Source organism: Rosa chinensis, chromosome 3 (assembly GCF_002994745.2).
Source record: "Rosa chinensis cultivar Old Blush chromosome 3, RchiOBHm-V2, whole genome shotgun sequence".
NCBI lineage: Eukaryota > Viridiplantae > Streptophyta > Magnoliopsida > Rosales > Rosaceae > Rosa > Rosa chinensis.
In genome coordinates, this window is record NC_037090.1 from 20,919,141 (window position 1) to 20,944,898 (window position 25,758).

Genomic DNA, 25,758 nt, shown 5'->3' on the forward strand with positions numbered 1-25,758 from the left:
AAAAAAGAGGGAAAAAAAGAACTAAAGTATAACTAGACTGACAAATAATACCGAAACCTTCTCTCTCTCTCGACAGACCCAATCGAAACAAACGACCCAAAACCTCACTCTCTTTCCCTTTCCTTTCTCGACTCGCCTCGCCTCACTCTCAACGGACGACCCAAAACCAAAACCCTAGCTAGCTCACTCTCTCGCCAAAATGTCACTCTCCCAAACCAATTTCATCTCTCCGAGTGTGATGGTAGACCTCGAAAGGGATTGAGGCGTTGAACTGAGATCGATTTTATTCAGTTCGACCCGATTCCTTTGGAGCGAAGCTGTTGAAGAACTCTGCTAAGACTCAGAACCCGGAGCGAAAACTTAGAACTTGGAGCTGACTAAGCCGGCCGAGCGTGTTGGTGAAACGAATACACATACGCAAGATCAAATTGTTCTGTCGCCTCCATTTTTTTCCCACTTTGGATGCGATTTCAGGTACTAAAACTTTCTTTCTATTGATTCTCTCCGATTCTGTAAATGAGTTTTGATTATTATGTCCTGTTTTCCATTGGGTTCTCTCAAGTTTTGATCTTTTTTTTGTAATTATCAACTGCATGCGGAAAGGGTATTCATGAGGACCCAAATTTATGGATGGGTTTCTGGGTTTGTTTATTCATGTTGTTTGTTTGGTTGTTGAGGATGAGGAAAGGGTATTCTTCATTCTGTTGTTTGTGTGTTGTGGTGGGGTTTGATAAGTGATGGAGAAGGTAAAGCTAACCCAAGACAATGTAGTTCATCTTTAGGTGTCGTTTTGATCTCCTATTTGAAATTCTAACTAAGATACTTTATTGTTGTTCAATTTGTAGATTTTCTCAGATGCAGCAAGAGTTGGAGGCTTAGATGGAGTATTAATCGATACCTTGGGCCTGGGATTAAATACGGTAACTTTACTAGGTGATGTACGTTCTATTTTCATTTGGTTGGTTAAGGCTTGAACAATAAGAATTTGATGAGGATACATCCACCCTATGTATTATATATGCACTTACTGGTTGCATGAATGTGGACAGACCCAAATACTGTTTTCTGCTGTCACTGAGTTATCTGACCAAGTGGTTTTGAAAGGAGCAGCAACTGGTTTTGAGAAGTGGTAGGTTTCCTCTTAAATATTACTAGCTCAAGTGAATAATATGATGTTTTAGCAAGGTTTATTTATGCAAGGTTCATCTGACTTGTTTATTTATGAGTTAGAATACATATAAGCAAGGTTTTCTGCAAATCTGATTTAATGGGGCAGATGTCTTTGTAATATCATCTTAAAGCATGATTTATCTTTCTATATCTGTTTGAACCCAAAATGGAGCCAAACAACATCAGTACATCATTCTCCAACAGATTTAAGCAAATTGGACCATAACAGATGTTGGTGTATTCTCTTATGTAATACATATAGTTTCATATTTGGCTTGTAGTTGATAGTAGATTCTTGATACTCATGGCTTATGGGCAGACACTGTTCTGATACGATTGGTTATATGTTTTTTCGTTCATCATGGTCTTGTTCATATGTTTTTAAAAACATAAACTGCTTGGTTTTTCTAATACACTAGATTTTCCTATATATTAATCATTTGAGTTATTTTTTTTTGTATATTGATGAATGTTATTACTTTTTTTTTCTAGCCAAGTAGGTCTAGTTATTTAAATGTGTAGTAGTTAAGCGCATGTTTTGCTTAGGTTTTGTACTAATTTACCTACTTTGCTGCATTTTGGCAGGAAACTGCTGGTGATTGCAAGCAGGGTGAGAAAGAAAGGGAGCTCAAAAATCTGTTGGAAATTTTTAATTGCAAAATAAGGTTAGTCATTTCAACTCTACAATTGATTCTTTGAACTTGGTTAATTTAATGGGGTTGATAACAAAATTTGTTGAATGCTTATACTTTGTGGCAGCAACTAAAATAGATTGTTGATAAGATATTTATATATATATATATATATATATATATATATATATATATGTTGTGCAAAGCATGATGTCTACAGTTACAATCTTTTGGTTTTTGCTTGGTTAATGATGGACTTGGATTCTGAATGTTGTGTAATTGCATGTTTATCCCAGCATAATGATATAGTTTGTGTGATGTTGTGTTGTTTGCTTAGATGGAAGATAGGTCTTGGACGCATGCAGATAAAAGATCTTTAGCTTATGAGTTAGGGGTGGGAAGTTTCTTGAAGTTTGCTTTAGAAAACGCGAAAAATCCTAAACACGTTCCTTGTCCATGTGTAAAATGTGGGAATATGGATTTCTTTCCTATCTCTGTGATTAAGACTCATTTGTATTATAATGGAGTTGATAAAAGTTATAAGGTGTGGAAGTGGCATGGGGAGACAGTAGATACAACTTCGGGTAGTAGTGAAGATTCAACCTCAGGTTCGAGTGAATCTGAATCGGTGGATGGGAGTGTTATGGCAGATTGTACAATGGATAGGTCTGATGATGACGATCAGTTTTCATCAGAGTGCAATGATTTTAAGGAGTTTGTGGAGGATGCAAATAAGCCATTGTACCCTGGTTGTGTACGATTTACAAAGTTGGGTGTGCTGGTGAAGTTGTACAATTTAAAAGCTAAACATGGAATGAGTGATGCTGCTTATTCCGATTGGCTAATCGCTTTCGGGGAACATCTTCCCGAAGGTAATGAAATTCCAACTTCTGTTTACGAGGCTAAGAAGACTTTGGGGGCACTAGGGATGGATTATAGGAAGATACATGCATGTCCTAATGACTGCATTTTGTACAGAAAACAGTACGAAGATAATCTCAATTGTCCTACCTGTGGTGTCTCTAGGTGGAAGGTAGGAAAAAATTCGAAGGAGAGAGAAGGTGTACCAGCTAAGGTACTCTGGTATTTTCCACCCATTCCTAGGTTTAAGAGAATGTATCAGTCTACAAAAACAGCTACTAGTTTGACTTGGCATGCCACTGATAGACCGAAAGATGGGTTAATGCGCCATCCGGCAGATGCGTTGACCTGGAAATCAGTTGATGAGAAGTGGCCTGAGTTTGGTTTGGAGTCAAGAAACTTAAGGCTTGCGCTATCATCTGATGGCTTTAATCCTCATAGTTCTTTAAGTAGCAAATATAGTTGTTGGCCAGTCATTCTTGTTAACTACAATCTCCCTCCTTGGCTTTGTATGAAAAGAAAATACATGATGTTAACGTTGTTGATTTCCGGGCCTAAACAACCTGGAAATGACATCGATGTCTATTTGGAACCATTAATTGATGATTTGAAGGTTCTTTGGGAGGGAGTAAAGGGAGTTTATGATGCAAGCAGCAACGAGTATTTTACTCTCAAGGCTGCACTATTTTGGACAATCAATGACTTCCCAGCCTACGGTAACTTGTCTGGGAGCATTGTTAAAGGGTATAATGCATGCCCAATATGTCTTGAAAAGACCTCACCAAAGAGGCTGGTCCACGGAGGGAAGATGGCTTATATGCGACATAGAAGGTGGAAAGAAAGAAATCATCCTTATCGAAAGCAAAGGGCTGCTTTTGATAACAAGCAAGAACATGAAGCTGCTCCTATTCCATTGAGTGGAGAAGAAGTTCTGAAAAGGATGGAAGAAGAAGTGTTAATTTGGTTGTTTGGGAAGAAACATCCTCCTCCTCCATACAAAGGTGAAAAGGATGAAAGCAGACCTTGTTGGAAGAAGAAGTCGATCTTTTTTGAACTTGAATACTGGAAATTTCTTCCAGTTCGCCATTGCCTAGATGTGATGCATATTGAAAAAAATGTTTGTGATAGTCTCTTAGGCACATTGTTAAACATTCCAGGAAAAACAAAAGATGGGATCAAGGCTCGTTTGGATCTGGTTGAGATGGGTATTAGACCTGAACTTGCACCTAATCTTGATGGTCCGAAAAAAAATCGCTTGCCATTAGCAAGTTGGAATCTGACCTGTGATGAGAAGAAATCAGTTTGTGGTTGTTTTTGTTGTATGAAGGTTCCTAATGGCTACTGTTCAAATATTCATAATTTGGTTTCTATGGATGACGTAAGGCTTAGTGGGATGAAGTCTCATGATTGTCATGTGTTAATGCAACAACTCCTTCCTGTTGCATTAAGGGCTGTCTTAGACAAACCGGTTAGAGTTGCTGTTATCAGATTATGTCTTTTCCTTACTGAGATTTGCAGTAAATCATTTGAGGTATCTAAGCTACCTAAAATTCAAAGTGATATTATTGAGACATTGTGCTTGCTGGAGAAGTATTTTCCTCCTTCATTCTTCGACATAATGGTACATTTGACGGTTCACCTAGTTAGAGAAGTTGAACTATGTGGACCAGTTTTCTATCGGTGGATGTATCCTTTTGAAAGATACATGAAGGTCTGCAAGGGTTATGTCCGCAATAGAAATCGTCCCGAGGGTTGTATAGCAGAGAATTACATTGCTGAAGAAGCTATTGAATTTTTAGCCGAACGCTTGTTGTCAGAGCAAACTGCTGGAATTCCAAAACATCGTTCGAAGGAGTGCAAGCCTACTTCTGGTGCTAAAGTCTCCTCTATCTATGGCAGTGAGTTCAACCAAGCGCATCTATGTGTTCTACAAAACACCGAAGAGTTCAGAACCTACTTTATGTAAGTCCAACATTTTGTTTAGCTTGTCTCAGAGATATATTTAATATTGTTCTCTTCATAATTAACCCTACAACTTTGTTATGGTCTTTTGTTTCCAGCGAGCATATGGAATATTTGAAGGGAGCTTTTCCTAGGTACAAAAAGAATAAGAAGTGGCTTAAGGACAAACAAAACAGTTCATTTGCAGATTGGGTGAAGATAAGGGTGAGTCATCATTAGCTAGCTGCTTTGAATTAGTGTGATTACGCTTGTTTATGTAGACCAAGCTTTGTAATAATTTATCATTACAGGTGGGGCAACAACTGGATGATCATGCAAGCAACATATCTGAAATAGTGAGATGGATTGCGGATGGACCAAGTCATGAAGTAGCAAAGTTCAACAGTTACAAAATTGATGGAGTCCAGTTTTACACCAAGTCTCTTGACAATGTTCGAGTGTGTCAGAATAGTGGCATTTATCTAGAGGCTGAAGCTATGGTTGTTGCTAGTGCTAGGGATAGAAATCCTGTAGATGACGATATGAGTTTTTATGGGGTGATAAATGAAATTTGGGAGCTAAATTATACTAAGTTTAGGCTGCCCCTGGTTAAGTGTGATTGGGTTGAGAGTTCAAAAGGTGTCAAAGTGGACGACCTTGGTTTCACCTTAGTGAATTTGAATAGAAAAGGCCACGTAAATGACATATTTGCTTTGGCTACATCTGTCTATCAGATTTTTTATGTGCAAGACCCTATAGATCCTAGGTGGTCAGTTGTTCTAAGAGTCCCTGAAAGGGATTACAATGACTTGGCTCATGATGATGAGCTTGGGGACACTATAATTGATCACCACCCCTTTACTGATAGAATGCCATTTGTTGAGAGTGGGGAGGGAGAGAACGGTTACATCAGATAGGACAATGAGACTGTTTTGGCTCATGACTGATTTGTTTTTAATAGAATGTACTTGGTTGATTTTTACTTGAATGTACTGGGATGATGAAAGCTATGGTTTCTAATAGAATGTACTTGGTTGATTTTTACTGGAATGCATATGGTAGTTACTGATTGTTTTAATCTTGAATGTAACTACCATGACTTTTAATTGAATGTATATGGCAGTGACTGATTGTATTTAATCTTGAATGTACTTGGATGATGAAAGTTATGGTTTTTATTTGAATATACTTGGATGAGCACTGATTTGTTTTAATTGGTAGAGATAATTGAATGTATATGGCAGTGACTGATTGTATTTAATCTTGAATGTACTTGGATGATGAAAGCTATGGTTTTTATTTGAATACACTTGGATGAGCACTGATTTGTTTTAATTGGTACAGATAATGGTGCATTCAAAGGCTGTCTCAACACCAACCAAAAAGAGTTCAAAGTCGCACAAAGTACGGAAGTCGAAGTCTTCAAAGACCAAGGATAAGGACTCTATTTCAAATTCTGCTGCAACTGTGAGTAAAAGAAAAAAACATGGGACGAGGAAGACAGAATCTGAGGTAGATGATGGATGTACTGGAGGGTTGAAGTTGCTCAAGCGTCACCGCGTTACAATGTCCAAGGTGACAACCGGCAAGGTTCTGAAAAAGAGACTTGTAGTCGAGTTTGATAAGAATGGGGATCCAATAGGGAAAAATGCAGACAAGTTGCAATCCTACATTGGTGTTTTGGCAAGAACCAATATCCCAATTTCTATAGCATCTTGGCCTGGTGTATCCAAGACGAAAAAAACCAATCTTTGGGAGACTGTTTTGGTAAGTGTTGATTAATTATTAGTGAGGTTTTCATGTTAGAAGTAGAATGTAATATTATTCATGTCACTGATTCTTTTTTATTGTTGATCTTCTATTTATATAGACGTCCTTCGTATTGGGACCCGAATGCAAGAAGATGGTGTTAAAATCTGCTGGAACCAAATGGAGGGAATTTAAGTCAAGACTCACAAGATTGTATGTAATTCCATATTTAGATGATCCTGAATCTTTAAAGTTTCCCCCAGATGACTATAGGTTTATAAGTGTTGATGCCTGGACTGCTTTTGTAGAGGAAAGGACAAGCCCAAAATTTTTGGTTAGTTTCCTGATCATATTTTAAACTACATTTCAGAATGACTAATTGTATTGATGTGTGCTTATTTATTGATGTGTGCTTATTTATGTAAATGAAATGCAGAAATTGCATGAGGTTCAAAAGGAAAAGCGTCGCATGAATGTATATGACCACCATATGTCACGTAAGGGATATGCAGGATTGAGAGAAGAGCTGGTTAGTAAAAGTTTCTGCATATATTTAATTGTAGGCTACATCATATATATAGTCTGTTTAATGTAAAACTAATAAGATCAAGCATTGTTGTACATAGTCTAAAACAGTGCCGGAGGAGGAAATTGATAGAGCAATGCTTTGGGTCAAGGGACGCCAAACCAAACAGGGAACTTTTAAACAAGATGCGGTTAAAGAGACTGCTGAAAAAATTGTATGTACTTTATACTTGTTTCATTTTGCTATTCTAGTTCGGTATTGAATTTCTGAGTTTTAACTTGAAGCCTATATTGCATATGGCAGGACACACTGAAACGTAAGGAACGAGATGGAGAATTGACTATAAATGGAAGTAATGATGTGCTGACATTAGCTTTGGGGACTCCGAAGCACACTGGAAGAGTTAGAGGCGTGGGGGGTTATGTTTCTAACCCAAATGGATACTTCCACCTCCCAAAACGCAGAAAAGAGAGCGTTAATGAGTCGATCAGACAAAGCGTGAGGCAGATACTTGAAGAGGAGAAACAAAAGTTGGAGGATGAGTTGAGAGAAAAGATATATGCTGAAGAGAGGGAAAAGATAGTAGCCGAAGAGAGGAAAAAGATAGCGATCGAAGAGAGGGAAAAGATAGCAGCTGAAGAGAGGGAAAATATAGCAGCTGAAGAGAGGGAAAAGATAATGGCATCTGAAAAGGCATTGTTGCTTTCTAGGATTGAACAATTGGAAGCAAGAGTTCCTGTAACCTGCCATGAGGTAGTTCCCACTGTTGAAGAAGGAAAAGTTGTAGTACAAGAACACACATCTGGCCAAGCAAGCTGTTCACATGCGGCAGATCGGCATCTCAAGATTGCTAACAAAAAAGACACTAAAAAGGGAGCGATAGTTTCTGAAGTGACAAAAGTTTTGGATGTGATGGAGACTAAGTTGGCGCAAAAAGGGAGGAAGAAGACTTTAAAGGTCAAGCAGTCCAACATTGAGTTTGAAGCAGCAATTGGAGAACTTGAAGATGAAGATAATGCTGTAGGGAAGAATCAGTTGCATGTTGATGCAATGAAGAATGATACAGAGGAAATAGAATCAGTTGATTTGACCCTCCTAGAAAAAAAAGAAAGGTATATTTACGTGCATTATAAAGATACATATTGTTCTAGTTGAATGTGTGTGATTCAATTCTGGCTTGATGGGTAATTTATGGAGTTCAGTTTCTAAACCTTAATCATTCTATTACATTTCAATTATAGTAGGAATGTTTATAAGATTAGCAATCAAAACTTGTAGATTGACTACTCGTGTGGAAAGCTGATTGTTCTTTTATTGATGCACAAGTTTCTACATATCATTGTATTCATTTTAATGTGTGTATTGTTATTTACTGATTGTTGGTATAGGTAAATCCTATGGAGAAGAAATGCAAGTTAGCATTGGGTTCAGCTGACCATATTGTTGCTTTTGCAACGGTTATCACAAGCGATGGTCCCTTAGAAGTTTGTCATGGGACTCCATTGGGAGATGATAGATTGCGTGTTTCTGTTTATGCTGCTTTGGAGGAAAATGCTCTGATTCCATTTGTTGTAGAAGATGAGATCAAGACAGTGAAGCAAGCTATGGGGAGCTGGGTAATGTGGCTGAAAAACTTGATCATATTTGATGAAAAGGTATATATACTTGTATGTGATCAGTATATTTTTATTTAGATATTGTGAGGATTATCCTATTGTTAATTATATTGTTAACTCTTCATTTAGACAAAAACAAGTGCTAAAGCAAGTAGGAAGAAGAAAAAAAACCAGTTTATGCAAGATTCAGAAGAAGAGTTTGGCTTGTTGTCACTCGAATCAAGCTTGCCAACTGCATTGCAGAGGTTATGTGTGTGGGGAAAAGAAGGGTTCAAAGATGGAAAAGCTGTTTGCTTTTATAAAGAAGATCATGTGTTTGGTATTAATGCCAAGAGCTATCTACTTGACTTAGATGTTACGAGGCTTGCAACCATGACAGAAGTAACAGGAACCCTTATAGTGCTGTATATGAGGTAAATTTGTGCTTCTTAACATGAAATTCAATGATATTTATGCATGTTTATCCCAAATTCAGAACCTTTCTTGGTTATATATTAGTATGTCATACGTGCATGTTTCTGTTGCTGTTGCTGTAGGTACTTGCATGATGTACTTAAAGAATCCAAAATGCTAGACATGGTTGGTTTCATAGACCCATCATTGATTGGTGAGAAAGGGTGTGGGAGTGCAACAACGAGGTCTCGAAGTATAAAAGATCGCCTGATAAGTGCTTCTCCAAATAAGATTTTCTTGTTGCCTTACAATGCATCGTATGTGTTTGCTTAAACTAAGCCTAATTTGTTATTCATATGATAGATTGCTGCTATTACATGCACATGGATATTTCCCTAAAATAATTTTTATGAATTATAGTGTTCATTGGATGTTGACTGTGATCGATCCGGACAATGAGACCGTCTATTTTATGGATCCATTGAGAAGACGCCTTCAGGGCGGAGAATGGAAAGATATTGTTGACACGTAAGATATTGCTTAATGATTGTTTATACATTGTTAGTCCTTTCTAATGTTGGTCAGCAGAGAGCTTATATATTGTTGGTTCTTATGTTGGTATGCTTTTATATAGTGCTATATCAATGTTTAAAGGGGAACGCAACAAGAAAGGACGGAGCTCTATTCAATGGAAAAACATGGCAGTAAGTAGTGTTCGACATAGTTATTTCCTTTTGAATGATGATTCAGTCAATAATTATAGTAGTATATATGTATGCTGTTGAATGATGGTGAACGCTGTCTATTTTTTAGGGCATTCCATCACAGCCAAACGACAAACAGTGTGGCTATTTTGTGATGAGATATATGAGGGATATCATCCATGATACAAACTTGTCATTTGCAGATAAGGTAACTGCATGAAACTTCTTAATTTGGATGTTTGCTGTTAGTTTTTTTAAATAGTTTTGTTTTAGTTTATCAGATGGCATTTATTTCATTGTTATTTTCAAACTATTATAGTGGGCTAGGAGAGCCAACCATGTTTATGGTCATGTGGAAATTGATGAAGTGCGTAATGAGCTTGCAAGTTATGTGTTGAAGAACATCCTCAAGCTGTAATGTATGCAATTGCTCATGCCTTAGAAGCTGTGAAGTGAAATAGGCTAGAAATGTATTTTTGTGCTCCAAAGTGACAATTTCAAGTGCATTTCTTCACTTATTTTGCTAGTGGAGTTGTATAGATGTGCTCCATATTTTGGTGTTGGCATGGAGTAGTACAGTGCTCCTTTTTGGCAATATTGTGTAATACATTTCAGTATAATTATGTGGATTATAACAATATTAGATATATATTGGTATTTACTATTCATATGGTAATTTTGATTTCATTTTCTGCTGTGCGTACAATGTTCACAACAGGCATACAATAAAAACTGTTGTGTGAGACTAATATTGATCACAGATGCAATCAATGTTTTAGTTGTGTGAATAACAGTCACATAACAGTTATAACGAAAAAAATGACTTTTGAATCACAATCACACAACAGTTATAACGAAAAAAATGACTTCTGTATCACAATCACACAACAGTTATAACGAAAAAAATGACTTCTGAATCACAATCACACAACGGGTTCTTAAGTTGCCCGTCGTCTGAGTGATGTTCACACGACAGTTAATGATGTCGACAAGCTATCGACAGCCTGTCGACATGCTATCGACATGGATGCCGAGTTCTTCAGACGACAGTTCTCTAAATCGTGTTTCATCAGACGTCAGCGAGATATACGACAGTTACCTCCGCATCAGACGACAGTTTTTAGCCGTCGTCTGATTCAATTTTTGTACTAGTATATATACCCCCTCGTGTGACAGTTTATGTGAGACATAAACCACCCTATCAAAAGCTGTCATTAAAAGATTTGGCACATCCACATAACCTTTCACATACATGTTCTACATTATCTATTTATTTTAGTTTTTATAATTAAATACACTAATTATTTTATCTTATTTTATTTTATTTAGTTTAATTTGTGCTTTCCTTCTAATATCACAAACTCCTGTCGAAATTTTAAACATATATTATAAAGGTTCTGTTACACATTTTTCCAATTTTACTGTAACTATGTATACACATGTCTACGCGCTCGCATGTGTGTTTTAAATTTTATGCATATTTTGAGAAGAGCGATATCAATTTGATTAATAATAAATTAAGGATTTCAAGGATTTGCTAAAAGAAGGATTTCAAGGATTTTGGGTTGGAAGATCAAGACAACAATCTGTTACTCTACTTTTTATCTCTATCTTCAACCACGAGAAGAAGAATAAATCAAAATCACATGATATTGCTATCTTATGAGTAGGTCTCCTCCACCAAAATTAATCAGAGGTTCTCGATCTTGATATGTTGCTGGAATCGTTTTTGAATTTTCTAAAAGAAGGATTTCAAGGATTTTGGGTTGGAAGATCAAGTAATAATTATATCATAATATTCAATGAATTTAGTTTAAGGAAATTTCAAATCAGATTGTTTTAAATTTATTTTAGTATTAAATGATGGGCCATGTATAGAAATTATTATTTTAGGTAGATTATAAAACTATATGGTGATATAAGGAAATTCCGGAAGAAGTAAAAAAATAATTTAATTGAATATTATATCTAGGGAGGTAAGAAGAGTTCTCTCTCTCTCTCTCTCTCAGTCCTTGTTTGTCTTTTCATATGACTTGACAAAATCTATTAATAAATGAAAAAAGATGGAGGTCTAAATATCAAATTTGGAGGTCCAACTAGAACTACCCGAAAATCTAACCTTGAGGGCTTTTTTTTTTTTTTTTTTTTGATCAGGTAGTTAGCTGTTAGTAACTCACACACCTATGCAGTGGTATCCTAGTGCCAGGACACCTGCACCGACATTGGGCGAAAGGCAGACTAATCAACTGCACCGCAGACACACGAACCCAAAGGATCCCTCAAATCTGCTGGCCACGGGATCCCTAAACCTTGAGGGCATTTTAAGAAGTGTAAAAAAATGTGAGATGAAATATTATTAAAAAATGAAAGGGTGTGCAATTTACAATTATGGGTGTGCAAATTTCACTCCCCTAAATTAATACCCTAACTTATTAGTACAATATGGTAACAGCTGAATATCTTACACTCTATTACAGAAAAATAATATAGTCAAGATGGCCGAGTTGGTCTAAGGCGCCAGTTTCAGGTACTGGTCCGAAAGGGCATGGGTTTGAATCCCATTCTTGACACTATATTTATTATTTTTCAATTATGCTATATATTGGCCATATTAAAAGCCTTTAAATCTCTATGAAGAGAATTCAGAATCCCATTCTTGACACTATATTTATAATTTTTTCAATTATGCTATGTATTGGCCATATTAAAAGCCTTTAAATCTCTATGAAGAGAATTCACAATATAGAAAAGATAGATTCATATCTATCATTTTAGTTTCTTCTAATATCTTTGATTTTTTTTTTTTCAACAAATATTATTCTCTCATTATATAATTTTATTGAAACTATTGATTGAAGCTTATGTATAAGTTATCATCACATGCAAAATAAAGGCCGCGAATATCATGTTAACTTTTCCTATCACAATTTTGTTATGAGTTTATTCAAACAATAAAAAAAAAATCAAAATTAGTTGGTCCATTAGTATTTGTCCTCACAATAATAGATGAGTTCTAATTTAAAGCAAATAGAGTAGCCAATATAACACTCTTTACTAATTGATGCTTAATTGAATACATTTATTTGGTAGAGACTCTTGATATCATTTCATGATTTTCTCTATATGCTTATTGTAATCAGAGACTTGGTTCAATGTCCCCCTTTGTGTTCGACGGTTTCATTAATCAAGGCTTGAGTATAGCCGCACCAGTCCTTTATTCAAAAAAAAAAAGAAAAAAAAAGCTCCAATTCTCAAGTTTCACTATATTCCATGACTTTAATAGGCAACAATCGTTAGGAAACCCAGATCCCAAAATTTTCAACTTGCACCGAATATTAGCAACCAACGGATTGCTAACTAAAACAAACTATACTCTTCAGCCCTTCACTCTTGAATCTTGATCGATAAGTGTTAGATAAACTTCCCAACAATTTCAGTGTGTTTGTGTCAATAAGCTAGAATACGGGTTTCTCCATGCGCATGAAATCAAGAATCCTAACATGCTTATAAACTATAAAGAGATTAGTAAGTACTATTTAATGTAGTTCAACAAACAAATTGGGCCAAATAACAAACAAAAAACCCATGAGGCCCATAACCCCATTCCTCCCGCTAGTATAAAAACCTCAAAACCCTAGCCACTCACCCACACACACACACAGCCGTCCCTCTCCTCCGAAACCCTACCTCACACACACACACACACACACAGAGCTCCACCGCAGCTCCGCCGGCATGGGACGCGTCCGCACCAAGACCGTGAAGAAGTCCTCCCGGCAGGTGATCGAGCGGTACTACTCGCGCATGACGCTCGACTTCCACACCAACAAGAAGGTCCTGGAGGAAGTGGCCATCATCCCGTCGAAGCGCCTCCGCAACAAGATCGCCGGATTCTCGACCCATCTCATGAAGCGCATCCAGAAGGGCCCCGTCCGCGGCATCTCCCTCAAGCTCCAGGAGGAGGAGCGCGAGCGCCGCATGGACTTCGTCCCCGACGAGTCCGCCATCAAGACCGACGAGATCGCCGTCGACAAGGAGACCCTCGACATGCTCACTGCTCTCGGCATGTCGGATATTCCCGGAGTCAAGAAGGTGGATCCCTCTGATCTCCAGACTGCGCCCGTCGGGTTCGGCCGCGGCGGCCCCAGGAGGTACTAGGAGAAATGGTTGCCGGTTGCCGGTTGTTCGCCGCCGCAACGGTTTTTGATGTTATAGTAAATTGGATTTTTTTTTTGGATTAGGAACCATGTCTAATTTGCTATGCTTTTTTTTTTTTTGAGTTTGTTGTGAACTAATACTTTGTCCTTTATGGGAATTTCTGTTCTGGATTAAGAATTTAAAGCATGTCTCTTTATTTAGATTGCTGCATAAGTCGTTGTGATATCGTGGTTAATTTGTGCATATGTTGTTTCTGTGTTAGTTTGATTGATAGATGCTCTGGGTTTTGTGGCATTTTGGTTTATTGATGTTAGGGGTTTGTTTAAGAATGATTCCAGTAGGGTTTAGACTTGAGTTTATTTGGAAGGAGCTGGTTTGCTCATGTAGTTGGTTATGATTACTTTGGTTCCACCAAATGACATTGTGGCTTTAATTTCCCAGGAACTAATGATGTTGATTTATTAGTTTGTTTAGGTGTTAAAGAATGCAAGCTTATTAGTGACCTGCTTTTTTCTGCTTATGTTTACATTTTCTTAATCCAAGTCCTAGGTACTCAAGGGTGCATTTTGTTTTAAAATCTAATGTTTTAAAATCTAATGATATGGGAGGATCGTGTATCATTTTGTTTTGAACATTTGTCTTCATAATGATATGGGAGCTGGAGTGGAAATAAAGCCTGATGGATGAAATTTAACAAGATTTTTGGTGAGGGTAGGCTTTGTTTTGAATGTTTAGCTTATGAAGATTGGTTTTCTATAAAGATTGGCTCTAGTTTCTGGTTAGCATGTTGAGTGGTGTTTCTGTTAGGAAGATGAGTTTCACAATTTTATGCTGTAATTTTTTGGTCTGAATCTTGAGGCTATCTGCTTTCTTTCCAAAGAATTTTAGCAGCCGCTAACCGGATTGAAATTCCAAATTGTTGAGTGTTAACCAGTTGAGATTGTTTTATGGCATTCAAAAATGTTTTAGGCTTATTTGGTATATTCATTTTCAAACTTTGCTTTCCGTTGTTATTTACAACTTGAAAAAACTGTTGCTTTATTCTGTGTTGTGGCAAATTTACCTAGAGTGGATCATTCCCGAAAAGAATTGAATGTGAAGCTTTCGATGTGGTTTTTCCAAACATTTGGCTCATGTTTTTCATATGACTTGAGCTGAGCCAAACCCATCATAAATCAACTCTTTAATAATGAGACAATGTACGTATAAATGGATACTGAACTCGCTTTTGAAGTGTGAACTTCCGGAAGGTAAAACTAACCCCAAAATCACAGAGGATGATAATCAAATAGGCTTACATACACCAAGATAGTGCCATGACCTTCCAATAAACTTTGTTGCTCCGTTCTGTACCGAGGAAATTTGGAGCGTCTCCCCTATATCTACATTTACCAGAGACATCAAATTTTTCACTTGGTATTTGTTTCCTTCTCAGTTTGAGGAATGTGTTCATTAGAGTCATTTCCTCTCAGCGGCAAAGGGAGGCACTCTGAGGTCTAGGCTGAAACCACACGGAACAACTGTAACACAATAACTGTTCTTTTTGGCGTTTGATATTACTGAATACTGAGTAGAGTAGAACAAGTGGGTAATGGTGGTGAATGGGGTGCGTTGTGTGGATATTGGATGGCGATTTAATTTGCCCCGGTCATGAGGGTTCAGATGGTCACTATGCTTTTGAGTAACTATACCCATTGCAGAATATCCCCGTAACCTAGTCTATCTGCATTTTTTTAATTTTCTGCTCTTCTTCTAACATCAAGGGATGCTCATTACTGAGAATAAAGCTCCACCATCTCCAGCTAATGCAATATTATACTTCTAGATCATTTATGTAGAGAGTACATAAAATAGGAATACAATATCAAAAGTACAAAGACTGTGATAAAGAAATGGAAGCAAAAGCCATACTCGTAAAGCAGACAGCAAACCAATGACCACGAGATCACAGTGAAATCCTGTTCAACTATTTGCAAGTAAGCCACATCAGAAACATTATGTCCCATTGAGCTAGAAGAAGATGCAATTGTATAGAAAACCTGTCAGACATTCAAATTACAACCGTGCCGGGATACAGTACATAAATTACTCGCTGGAATTTGCGAGCCCAACCATGTTGAGCATATGACGATCTTCCTTAAACCTCTCCAATACAGTGCCTTTAGCACCATCCAGTTTTTCTTCATCTGCTGCTTTCCTTACAACTCCCCAGCATTCTATTACTTCCGGGCATATTCGGCTGGTCTTGGAGAGGCAAGGGGAACCAAATGTGGTACACGAGAAAGTGTGCCCCTGATCAAAGTTCGCCGAAAGGAAGAGACCAAAGTGATTCACCTTTCCTCCAAAACCAATACCATTTGGGATACTCTCTGAACCGAAATTCACAGCACACTGCCAAAAAGGAAATAACAAGATCAGCATATGATTCATAAGAACTTGAACTCAAGAGCTTTTGTCATGTATATGATGCAGCTTAGTGGATTGACTCTGAATGCAACTAAGAAAACCTAATGACATTCTTCGTCAGCATAGCATAACAAATATATAAATTTCAAGTAGCTTAAGAAACACAGAAACAATATCGAATAACCTTCTTTTGTTATTTTCGGTCTGAATATCGAATTACTAGTATAGCATAACAAATACAGTAAAAATTTTAGGTAGTCTAAGCTAAAGGATTAGCAGGGATTTCACACCACCAGTGTTTAAACTTTAGATAGTCTCTACAAGACTTCCATTTCCACAGCACATATCTAAACCAACTGATTTAATGTTTTGGCTTAAACTTCACTAACTTGGTGATTCTCCATAATTCATATCAATTCCTAATCTAATGAAACTTCACAACATCTAAAATGCCGTGCCTTTTCTGCCTACTGGAAATCTTGTCAATTAGAGAAACAAATTCAGCTTGTGGCAGAGCGACAGTTGTGACATTCCAGAAGGTAGGGACAGAATTTATAATATTACATCTAGTTTAGGTGGAACCCTTTCCACTCAAAACACTTAGCAACTATAAAATACTAATTGATAATGTCCCTTTAGCAATATATAGCATACAAACATCCAGAATGTACTCCTCTGGATTAGAGTACAGACTATCATATATTGAGAGAGAATTATGCCTGTCAGCCTGTCATGCCATAATCATCTTTGATTGTTTAGAAAAAACGAACACCAGAAGGCAAGAGTTGAAGGCTAAGATCTTTCCAAAAATTACACTGCAAAGACCCCTACTTCAGAACCAAATGAGATTCAATCAGAAACTCACCCATTGTAGATTAGTGTTTGCTCCAGTAGGCCTATATATAGATGCCTTCGGATACAATTGGAAAAGAAATGACTTCAGATCACCATAGAAATCACCATGCCTCTCCCACGGTTGGGAAGCATAACCTCCATATACATAACCATCTTTATCCTTGATAATGAATACAGTTGGCCCTCTATCATTTCTGCAGTTCATTGAACAATTACCCATTCCAGGCCAAATTAGTTGCAGCAACTGATAAAACTGGAATATAAATAGAACAAGTATTTAGCATTTTATCTAACCAGGGGAAAGAACTGAATACTGTTATAATCTTTAATCTTTCCAAACATTCTGGGGAATTAAAAATATCCATTGGACCCAAGAGAAATGAAAGAAAATGAAAGGAATGGCTTGGTGCAGTCACATCAGCCACAGAATGTAAATCTAAACCCGAAAAGGAGGGTTACCATATGGAACTTGCGCTCACTACTTAGCTAAGAAGGCACAGCAATTCCACTTTAAATCTTAGAGTTAACTTTCACAAAACATTATCACTCACTACAGTGCAAAGACAAATTTTACTCAACATAAGTAGGAAACAATTTCGTTCAAGTGATTCTTGAAAGTAAAAATCTTAAAATACAAGCAAGATACTCACGATATGTTTCCCACAAATGTGTTGAAGCTTAGACCATTAACAGCACTATGGTATAATAGTTTCCATTCTCCCAGCTCTTGGTGAGGAAGGATTCCTCCTATATGCCAGGCATACACCTCGTTTAATAATATCATATTTGAATTAATGTTTTCCAATTGCAATAACCGTGGAACCTGAGAACCTGGCCTTCCTACATTGAAGGTAATTTGAAAAAGAAAAGTCAGAAATATCCATGAAATTTCAGATTCTCTAAAACAGATAGGGATGACCATTTAGAGTTTAAAACCATAAGCCAGAGGATAAGAGATCAAGTAGAAAACCTTGATCAGGTGGAATCAATAAGCTTCCAAGGAACTTCCTGACAGAAGGAAGAAGAGTGCACCAAGTTCTGAAATCTTCAAAGGACAAACTTTCCTCAGTATGTCCTTCGTCGTGCTTTGTAAGCCGTGCAGCATTAAGAAATGCATTCACAGTTTCCCGATATGTACTTGACCCAGGTTCAGAGTTTTTCGTTTTGAATATGTATTCAGACATTGCAACCAGAACACCTTCCAGATCAGACCTGAATTTTTATTCCTGTTATCATATATATCAGAGAATACATAAAAAAGAATTGCAAGGAAAGTACTTCTAAAGGAATTTAAACAAGCAATCACCAAACCGTTCCTTATCTCTGCAGTCCACATCAGCACATACCAAATGCATGTCTTAGAATGCCAATTCGTAAGTCTAAATCATCACAATGACCATATATATTTCTAGTCTATGAAGCTGTAGAACTATCCCACACCCCGAAACTAACACACTAGCAACATAATTTTAACAACAACTGTACTACCCCGCGCCGCTACTTTCATAGTGCAAAACATATATGAATGTAAACAACATAAGCATGCACTTCTATAAATGCAAACAACATCCTATTATTGTCCTTATGTCGGATTCACCTCCCCAAAATGCCATCGCCGTTTAGGTCCAACAATTTATATATGAACTCTTCAATATCATCTCTTGTTCCCTTCTCATAAGTCCCCTGCAACACACACAATGAAGCAAACAGAGTAAGTGAGCAGTCAAAAACCAAACAAACACCACACTTCACAACCAGGTTCAACAGAAAGTACTTACTTTGGCTACCACCAGGTCTTCAAAAGTGAGCTTCTGGTCTTTCCGTTGCTGGGTTACTAAATCAAACATTCTATCTCCAAGACGACCATGAAGCCCGAAATAAGTCTGCAAAGGCATAAAGCTATAGCTAATTTAGGAACTACCATGATCACAAAAGAATGAAACTTTATGGAAACTGAGAGAGGAACAGGGAAGGGAATGAAGCAATGGACCTGAAAAACCGAGGGAGAGATGAATTGGCCATCGCTGTGTGACTGAGCAGCCAAGGACTCAAGCAGGGACTTGAGATCTTGAAGCTCAGTATGAGTGAAAGCTCTGGAATCAGTTCCAAATCAAAGTTAACTTGTGGGTGTGATGAATTAAGGGGCTGTATGGGATATAGTTGGAGAGAGAAAGAGAGAGAGAGGAACCTGGAGGCAGAAGCAAAGCGAGGATCTTTGTGAGGAGGTGACTGAGCGTTGCCCATCTTTTCTGCTTTCCTTGTTCTTGCAAATCTAGATATCTGGAACACGATTTATACGTTCTTGTAGTTTCTGTTTCAGAACAGGGGCTTGTGTTTTGCTATATGTTCAAACTGCCCAATGTTTCTCAATAATTGTAGTATTTCTGTTTTGATCTTTTTTCTAAAAATAAGGTGTCACATAGAAAAGTTTTTTATAATTTAATTTTTAGCCCGACCGTGTTTATTTATAATGTTAGTGAGAATTGAACTCGATCATCTGTAAAATGAGGGTTTGACTGAAGAATAAGGATTTAACACCTCGCAATACGAGCGCTATTTTACTGTAGACTAAAAGACATCTCTACCTTAAATTAACTACAAACTATAAAGATCGTATCTCTTCTATATCAGGGCATCATGTAAAATATTATCTCATATTGTATAAAAAAACATAAATGAATCCTATACGAGTCCACCAAAAAAACTTTGTCGAAAGTAACTCCAACAACGCGCACTACCTTCTCAAACCTCAAAACATAAGGTATGGGGTGTAACACGCAAACCTTCAAAGAATTGAGAGGGTTGTTATCAAGAATCTTGTCCCTTAATCTCATTATCGGAAATTGCACTAAGAATTGACTTGCTCGATGATTTGACACTGAACCACACTACCAAACAACCACACCTCCAGTATGTCGCTCATAAATACCGTGCAGACTAACAACAGATGATAAAGAATACAACACATCAACAGACATTTCTTTAATTAGAAATACAAAAAGTCACAAACTCACAAACCCTATAAAATCATAAGAGATAGAGAGCTATGTGGTTTATTCATCTTGATTGCTCTCTTTAACATTTACTATGCTATTGTGGAGACAAATATTACCGTATCAATTAAGTTTTATTTTTTGAAAGTGTTTAAATTCCAAGTTATAAATACCATTAGCTTTATTTAAAGAAACATATGTGTTATTATTGATGTCGACTATAAAAAACAGAAGTTATGAATATCAAAATTTTTAATTTTAGATGGTGAAATGAAAATTTTTAGAAAACTGAACGACCAAATTGCAAAAGATCGAGGACTCTCAAATCTTAATCATATATAATGATCATCCCAATAAACAAGAATTTAAGAAGTGAAATGGGAAGCCAAAACCATTGTTAAATGCATATCAGAAAGAGAGAGAGAGAAGAAAAGGTTATGGTATAGTTGAGTCTTTCTTCTAATTCAAGAACCCAACAAAGTGAAAGACGCGTTAATGGCCCAACCAACATAAGGCCATCTCTGCACTTTACTCTCTGTTTTCTTCCAGACTTGAACAGTTGAGTAACACTGAGACATGCCCTTCTTCTTCTTCTTCAGCTCAGATCTGTGAGTTTCACTAAACCTCATCACCCTCTCTCTCCTTTGTTATTTCTCTTCTGGGATTATCATTTCGGTTACACTTTACTCTTCTAGTTAGTTGTTTTGAAGATTTATTCGTAGTGCCTTGGATTGGGATTAGGGGTTGTGTTTGGTTAGTGAGGAAAATGTGGGCAGCAGAAAATTAATCCAAAAGTTCCCAACTCCATGAGTTTCTGTATTAGTACTTGTGTTGATATTACTTTTGCGTAGTTAGGAATTAAAGGTCCGAGATTTTTGAGTTCTTGATGAAGCATTAAGATGTTAGGGATGAAAGTTTTTGGGTTTTTTATTTTTGTTTTTTTATATGCACCCAATTGCCAAAAAGAAATACTATTTTTTCTCTAGTACCAACTACTCATTTCAGTCAGTATTTATCAAGATGGATGAAAATCAAGTTGGGATCTTTTCGGTCAGTCCTAATAATAAAATCAGCACATAATTGTGTAGTTACAGAGTTGATAACTTCTCAAAAAAAAAAAAAGTCATTTCTGTTCTTTTGGCTCTGGCTTCTGATTTCATGAAGATAAGGTTATAGGATTGTTCCTATGCTAATTTGTCAATGTGTGACAGATTTGGTGACCGCTCCTTCTGACCATGTCAAGACCCTGGGTACTGGTTTGTCTCCTCCTGTTAATTGTGTTTACATCACAGTTAGAATGGAAGCAACAATATGGGAATGATGAGCCGAGTCCAAACCCTTCAAAGAAACAGCAATATATATCTGAAAGGGAAGAAGCTGTGAAAGAAAAGGTGACTTCTTTTCTCTGCCTGGTATTTATGCCCTTTTTTGTGTTTGCCTATTGAAATTTGTTTCAGTGTTAGTGACTTTAGGAGATTTAAGAAATATTAGCAATAACTGGGCTATTCTGGCCGGGAAAAAAAAAATCTTTTAAATTCAAAGTTTATGCTGTATGTGACCTGTGGGATCAACACTTGAGTTGTCCTGGACCTGTGGGATTGACCAACATGTGAACAGCCCAATAAATGTATGGTATTATACAAAACAAAAACAGAAAATTGTTGTTAGGGTTTTGTGGGTCTTCTTCTCACTTCTAATTTCAGTGGTAATCAGAACAGAACCACTTGTTCACATTTCCCTCTTTAGTACATGATAACCTTGCTTTTAATTCTTGTTCAAAGAAAGTAATCTCTACAAATGACACATGAACAATTCAGATATGAGACCTTTAGTTGATCCTCTGAGGCCCTGTGAACATTAAGAATGTAGCCATCAATGACCTCAAGATCCATGGTGTTTCCCAGTTCCCACTGGTATTAGGGAACATGGTCAACCAGAAATTATTATGTTCGCACCCACAAAAGTGATGCGTGTGATTCATTTTTTTCTCTTTCTAATATATTGCATGGTGTGCTGTCAGAATTTTATAAAGGACGAAATACAGAAATATATATATTTTGAACTTATCTTGTATCTCGCTCTTAAAAGTTCATCTCTTTTATTTTCTTAGCTTCCATATATTGAATAATGCTTCTCCCATTGACACAATTTATCTATACAATGCATATCCAAACAAAAAAATCTCTGCCTTATGACGGTGGCTTGGGCTAATTCACATCTCGCGAGAAAAAAAAAATTGTATCTATATTCGTATTCGCTTGATTCATTCTCCAATTTGGTCGTTCACCTAGTGTTTTCTGTCTTTCATTATATTTCTGGATAATGGCTTCGTTTTTCTAATGAGTCAAATATCCTTATACCATATCATCTTTAGTATCCAAGTTGGTGACTGTAACCAGAACCTTAGGATCAGATTACATTTAGTAGAGAAAATAAGTGATACAACCCTTCTCTTCCCACTCTTACTAATGAGAAGTGTAATTAACATTTCATGGATGAATGAAATAGTAACAAGTGCATTACATATTTCAGTTTCTAATGGGAACAGGAAGAGCAGCATTTGTGTATATGTTTCTGCAAGAACAAAATATGGCCTAGTTGCCTTAGTGCATAATATATGGTATATTGCAGCTTCAACCTGGCAAATATGTTCATTAATGTCATTGGCTTTTAACTTTTTACAGATTATACTCTCTCAAGAGAAAAATATACAGAAACTTAATGAGCTTGTGCGGAGTCTTCGAGAACAGTTACTACAATGTAGAGGTGAAAGTGAGGTTGTCAATGGCACTGCAACACCTTTGACCGAACTTCTTTCTGACCTCGAACGGCATGCACTCTTGGAGGATTAGTCATGGATCATACGCGTTAAACATCAATATATGTATCTGTAAGTAGGCACAACAAAATTCTTTTTACTAAGCTACTTAGCTTCATCTGAAACATATCCTTGAATGCTTGAATGCCAGAATACAATATCAAACACTCTTCTCAATATGTTCTGGATGTGTGAAGTTCATGTCTTAGTCTTTTGCCTTTCTAGTGAATATATGTATTGCAGCAGTCACTGGTAGTAAAGTTATTTGATGCTTCGCTAAAATGGTGGATCATGGTATGCTGTTGTTCATAGGTTGGTGATATCATTGAGTAGATGGTATGGTGGTCTGAAATGAAAACCAAGGTTCAAATGTGTTCTCCACTAAATGCACAGATTTTCTTTTATTTTTATTTTTAATGTTTCTTTGAACATCATATAGTTACCTATTACTTCAACACTTTAACATCAAAAGGATGGATCTGAGTTTACAAGTAAATAGAACTTACATCAGATAAAGAGAATCTCATTTCACAAGTAACTTCAAGGTTACAGATAAAGAATTTCCGAGATGCTGAACATGGGAAGTTTGTATTGCTCATCTTTGTCATTCCCAGTAAATTGGTTTTCAGTTTTTCACCAAGACCCAAGACCTTGACCAGACTACAAAGCTGACTTATAACTTACTGTGTTTCTGCATTGAGTTATAATTGATTAAGGGTTTGTCAGTTAGGAGAACCCAATGGTTGTTTTCCTAGCCTGAACCTGTTCAGTGTTTCTGTTTATTATATCAATAAGACAATAACACTTCTGAACAGCTTGACCTTTCATATTCCCAGCGATTATGTCCTCTCAATATAACGATGAGGGATTAGTAGGAATGGTGAGGACAATAGTTTGCTCTCCTGTGGTCTGGGGTTCGAACCTACTATCTGTAGTTCCCTAGGTATTTGCTAGTGTCTCCTACATCTTAAATATTTAGGATTGGCAGGGGCACAATGTTTGAGCCCGGATATGCAAAGTGTGTTTGGAGGATTTCTAATTTTCTATGTATTGAGAAATAAGTATGTGATCTCAATATAGTCGTTAAAATAAAGAGAACAGTCGGGAGGGATTTATGAATTTGCACAGTGAATGTCCACCCTGGATTATTCACTGTGCCCTTCGTCTCATGTGTTAATTGTGTGAAGTCCATTGAGATTGATGTTTGGATTAATATTTTGATGAACAAACATGGTTGCATAACGAGTCAGGAGCCTAATGAGTTGAAGGCACACTTTGGTGATAGTTGATTTTAAGTTGGTAATTGAGTTCATTAGTTCCTCATATAAAATTATTGACTATGGAGATGGACAGGGAAACAAAATAACTAGAGGCATAATCTATACACAACAGATGTTGATAAGGTATAAAGTCATAGTTAGGAGCGCAGGCCTATACACCCTATGGATGTTGAATATTCTAAAGATAGCATTACCAGATATATAAGCACCCAAACTTTGTAACCACAGTGCTGCTTCAGTACTCTTAAATATTTATTATCTTGTTGCTCCTGCATCAGTTTAACAGCCATACTGCTAGGTTTTACATATGCATGATGCTGTTAGCCTTCTGTAAGATTCAACATTTCCATTTCTCAACACCTAAATATGAACACTGCAGTATGAATTTACTATGTCTGATATTTCAATTTATAGTTATGTGTGGAAATACTTAAATGAGACAGTGCTTTAACTTCTTAGGACTATTTTTGCAAACATCATTCATGGTGGATGCTAGACCTTTCTTACCTTCTTTGGTTTCCTTTCCTTCATGTATTCATGATTGGGCAACCAGGTAATTCTCTGAAAATATAGAAAGAGGAGTCGTGTCTGAGTATCTGCCATAAAAGGACCGAGCCATGCCAGATGGGAAGCTATATAATACAACTCAAACATAATTATTTTAATATAGCTGGCTCTGTTAGGTATTGATTATTTCCCAACCGTCTAGCATTCTTGTCCATTCTTACCGTGCAGGCTGGAGTCACGAAAGTACTAATACTCTGAGTATTTTGTATATTTTGGTAACTCAATTTGGTGTTTTTTTTAGTCAAAAAGTGCGTCAACTTTTTTTTTTTTTGGTTAATAAAAGCAAGTCAATTTAGTTACTCAACCCATCTTCTCTAGTAGTTATATCATAAAATAGTCCCTATTTCTTACAGAATTGGTCATAAAGTTTTAATTTCCAGACTTCTCTGGCATCTCTGCTGTTGAATTAAAGTTCATTTGTTATTTTGGTAGGAATCTAGACATTTAGAGTATTTCAATCCGGGTACTTGACTCCACAATGTGTTCTTTCCAAAACTTCATGATTCTACTGGTCTGGAAAGTTCAAGGTTTTTTCCTCAGATCTGTGTACTACATGGTAGCTTAATGTAACATGAATGATTTCTCTGCAGGGATTGTGGAAGTAAGATACTGTTATTGGAAAGCTAGTTTCCAGATTAAGCCTGATTATACTAGCTGATTTCTGATGGTTATGTGTGAAGGTATGCTAGTGAATTAAATTAAAGCAGCTTATTTACTTTCAACCTTAGGTTAAGGGTGTAAGAAATCAAGTTACAGTCGAGTAAGAAGATATTTAATGTTGGTTTAACTTCAATCTGCCAAATATGAGCTTGCCTCTGGACCTGAAATTTGACTGTGCCAAATTGAGTTAAAGATGGAGCATCAAGTTATCGAGACTTGATTTAACTTAAATCTGTCAAGCCTGAGCTTGGGTACTTACTCCAGCTTGACTTGAATACTTCCTTCCAAGCTTACCCTTTACCTCTATGTCAAACAAAACAAGCTTGAAGTTTTGCTTGACTTTTAAGTCATGAGTCAAGCTCAAGCTACTGTCAAAGTTAATAGTTTCACCGGCGATATTGCTGCTGTATATCAGAAATGAGAACCCAC

At 36.8% G+C, this 25,758-nt stretch overlaps 4 protein-coding genes and 1 non-coding gene across 5 annotated transcripts; 4 read left to right on the forward strand and 1 right to left on the reverse strand.

Annotated features, from left to right (window-relative positions):
- Positions 1–737: 737 nt before the first annotated feature.
- On the forward strand, positions 738–5,521 carry LOC112194268. The gene is made up of 7 exons (XM_024334519.1): positions 738–746; positions 846–920; positions 1,050–1,129; positions 1,756–1,780; positions 2,140–4,625; positions 4,724–4,829; positions 4,916–5,521. Exons 1-7 carry the CDS (start codon positions 738–740, stop codon positions 5,519–5,521), a joined length of 3,387 nt encoding a protein of 1,128 aa, XP_024190287.1.
- A 6,560-nt stretch (positions 5,522–12,081) lies between these two features.
- TRNAL-CAG lies at positions 12,082–12,162 on the forward strand. Its single transcript has one exon. It is a non-coding gene; the product is annotated as a tRNA-Leu (tRNA).
- A 1,067-nt stretch (positions 12,163–13,229) lies between these two features.
- Positions 13,230–13,960, forward strand: LOC112192823 (40S ribosomal protein S17-2). Its single transcript, XM_024332705.2, has one exon. It carries the CDS (start codon positions 13,328–13,330, stop codon positions 13,748–13,750), a length of 423 nt encoding a protein of 140 aa, XP_024188473.1. The 5' UTR covers positions 13,230–13,327; the 3' UTR covers positions 13,751–13,960.
- A 1,641-nt stretch (positions 13,961–15,601) lies between these two features.
- On the reverse strand, positions 15,602–19,376 carry LOC112192822 (MTOR-associated protein MEAK7). Its single transcript, XM_024332704.2, has 8 exons — positions 19,200–19,376; positions 19,002–19,104; positions 18,790–18,894; positions 18,609–18,694; positions 17,982–18,223; positions 17,662–17,851; positions 17,022–17,205; positions 15,602–16,141 (listed from the first exon to the last, which is right to left on the reverse strand). Exons 1-8 carry the CDS (start codon positions 19,253–19,255, stop codon positions 15,836–15,838), a joined length of 1,272 nt encoding a protein of 423 aa, XP_024188472.1. The 5' UTR covers positions 19,256–19,376; the 3' UTR covers positions 15,602–15,835.
- Positions 19,377–20,357: 981 nt separating this feature from the next.
- On the forward strand, positions 20,358–23,089 carry LOC112193109. The gene is made up of 3 exons (XM_024333144.2): positions 20,358–20,612; positions 21,216–21,395; positions 22,689–23,089. Exons 2-3 carry the CDS (start codon positions 21,240–21,242, stop codon positions 22,854–22,856), a joined length of 324 nt encoding a protein of 107 aa, XP_024188912.1. The 5' UTR covers positions 20,358–20,612; positions 21,216–21,239; the 3' UTR covers positions 22,857–23,089.
- Positions 23,090–25,758: the final 2,669 nt, after the last annotated feature.

Bases quoted from the DNA above. Each gene is read 5' to 3' on its own strand.
- LOC112194268 (XM_024334519.1), top strand. The intron at 921-1,049 runs GTAACTTTACTA...GAATGTGGACAG, and splicing joins TGGGCCTGGGATTAAATACG to ACCCAAATACTGTTTTCTGC. The intron at 1,781-2,139 runs GTGAGAAAGAAA...TTGTTTGCTTAG, and splicing joins TGCTGGTGATTGCAAGCAGG to ATGGAAGATAGGTCTTGGAC.
- LOC112192823 (XM_024332705.2), top strand. From the start codon at position 13,328: ATGGGACGCGTCCGCACCAAGACCGTGAAGAAGTCCTCCCGGCAGGTG.
- LOC112192822 (XM_024332704.2), bottom strand. From the start codon at position 19,255: ATGGGCAACGCTCAGTCACCTCCTCACAAAGATCCTCGCTTTGCTTCT. The intron at 19,105-19,199 runs GTTCCTCTCTCT...AACTGATTCCAG, and splicing joins CGCTTTGCTTCTGCCTCCAG to AGCTTTCACTCATACTGAGC. The intron at 18,895-19,001 runs GTCCATTGCTTC...ATGCCTTTGCAG, and splicing joins TCTCTCCCTCGGTTTTTCAG to ACTTATTTCGGGCTTCATGG.
- LOC112193109 (XM_024333144.2), top strand. From the start codon at position 21,240: ATGTCAAGACCCTGGGTACTGGTTTGTCTCCTCCTGTTAATTGTGTTT. The intron at 21,396-22,688 runs GTGACTTCTTTT...AACTTTTTACAG, and splicing joins AAGAAGCTGTGAAAGAAAAG to ATTATACTCTCTCAAGAGAA.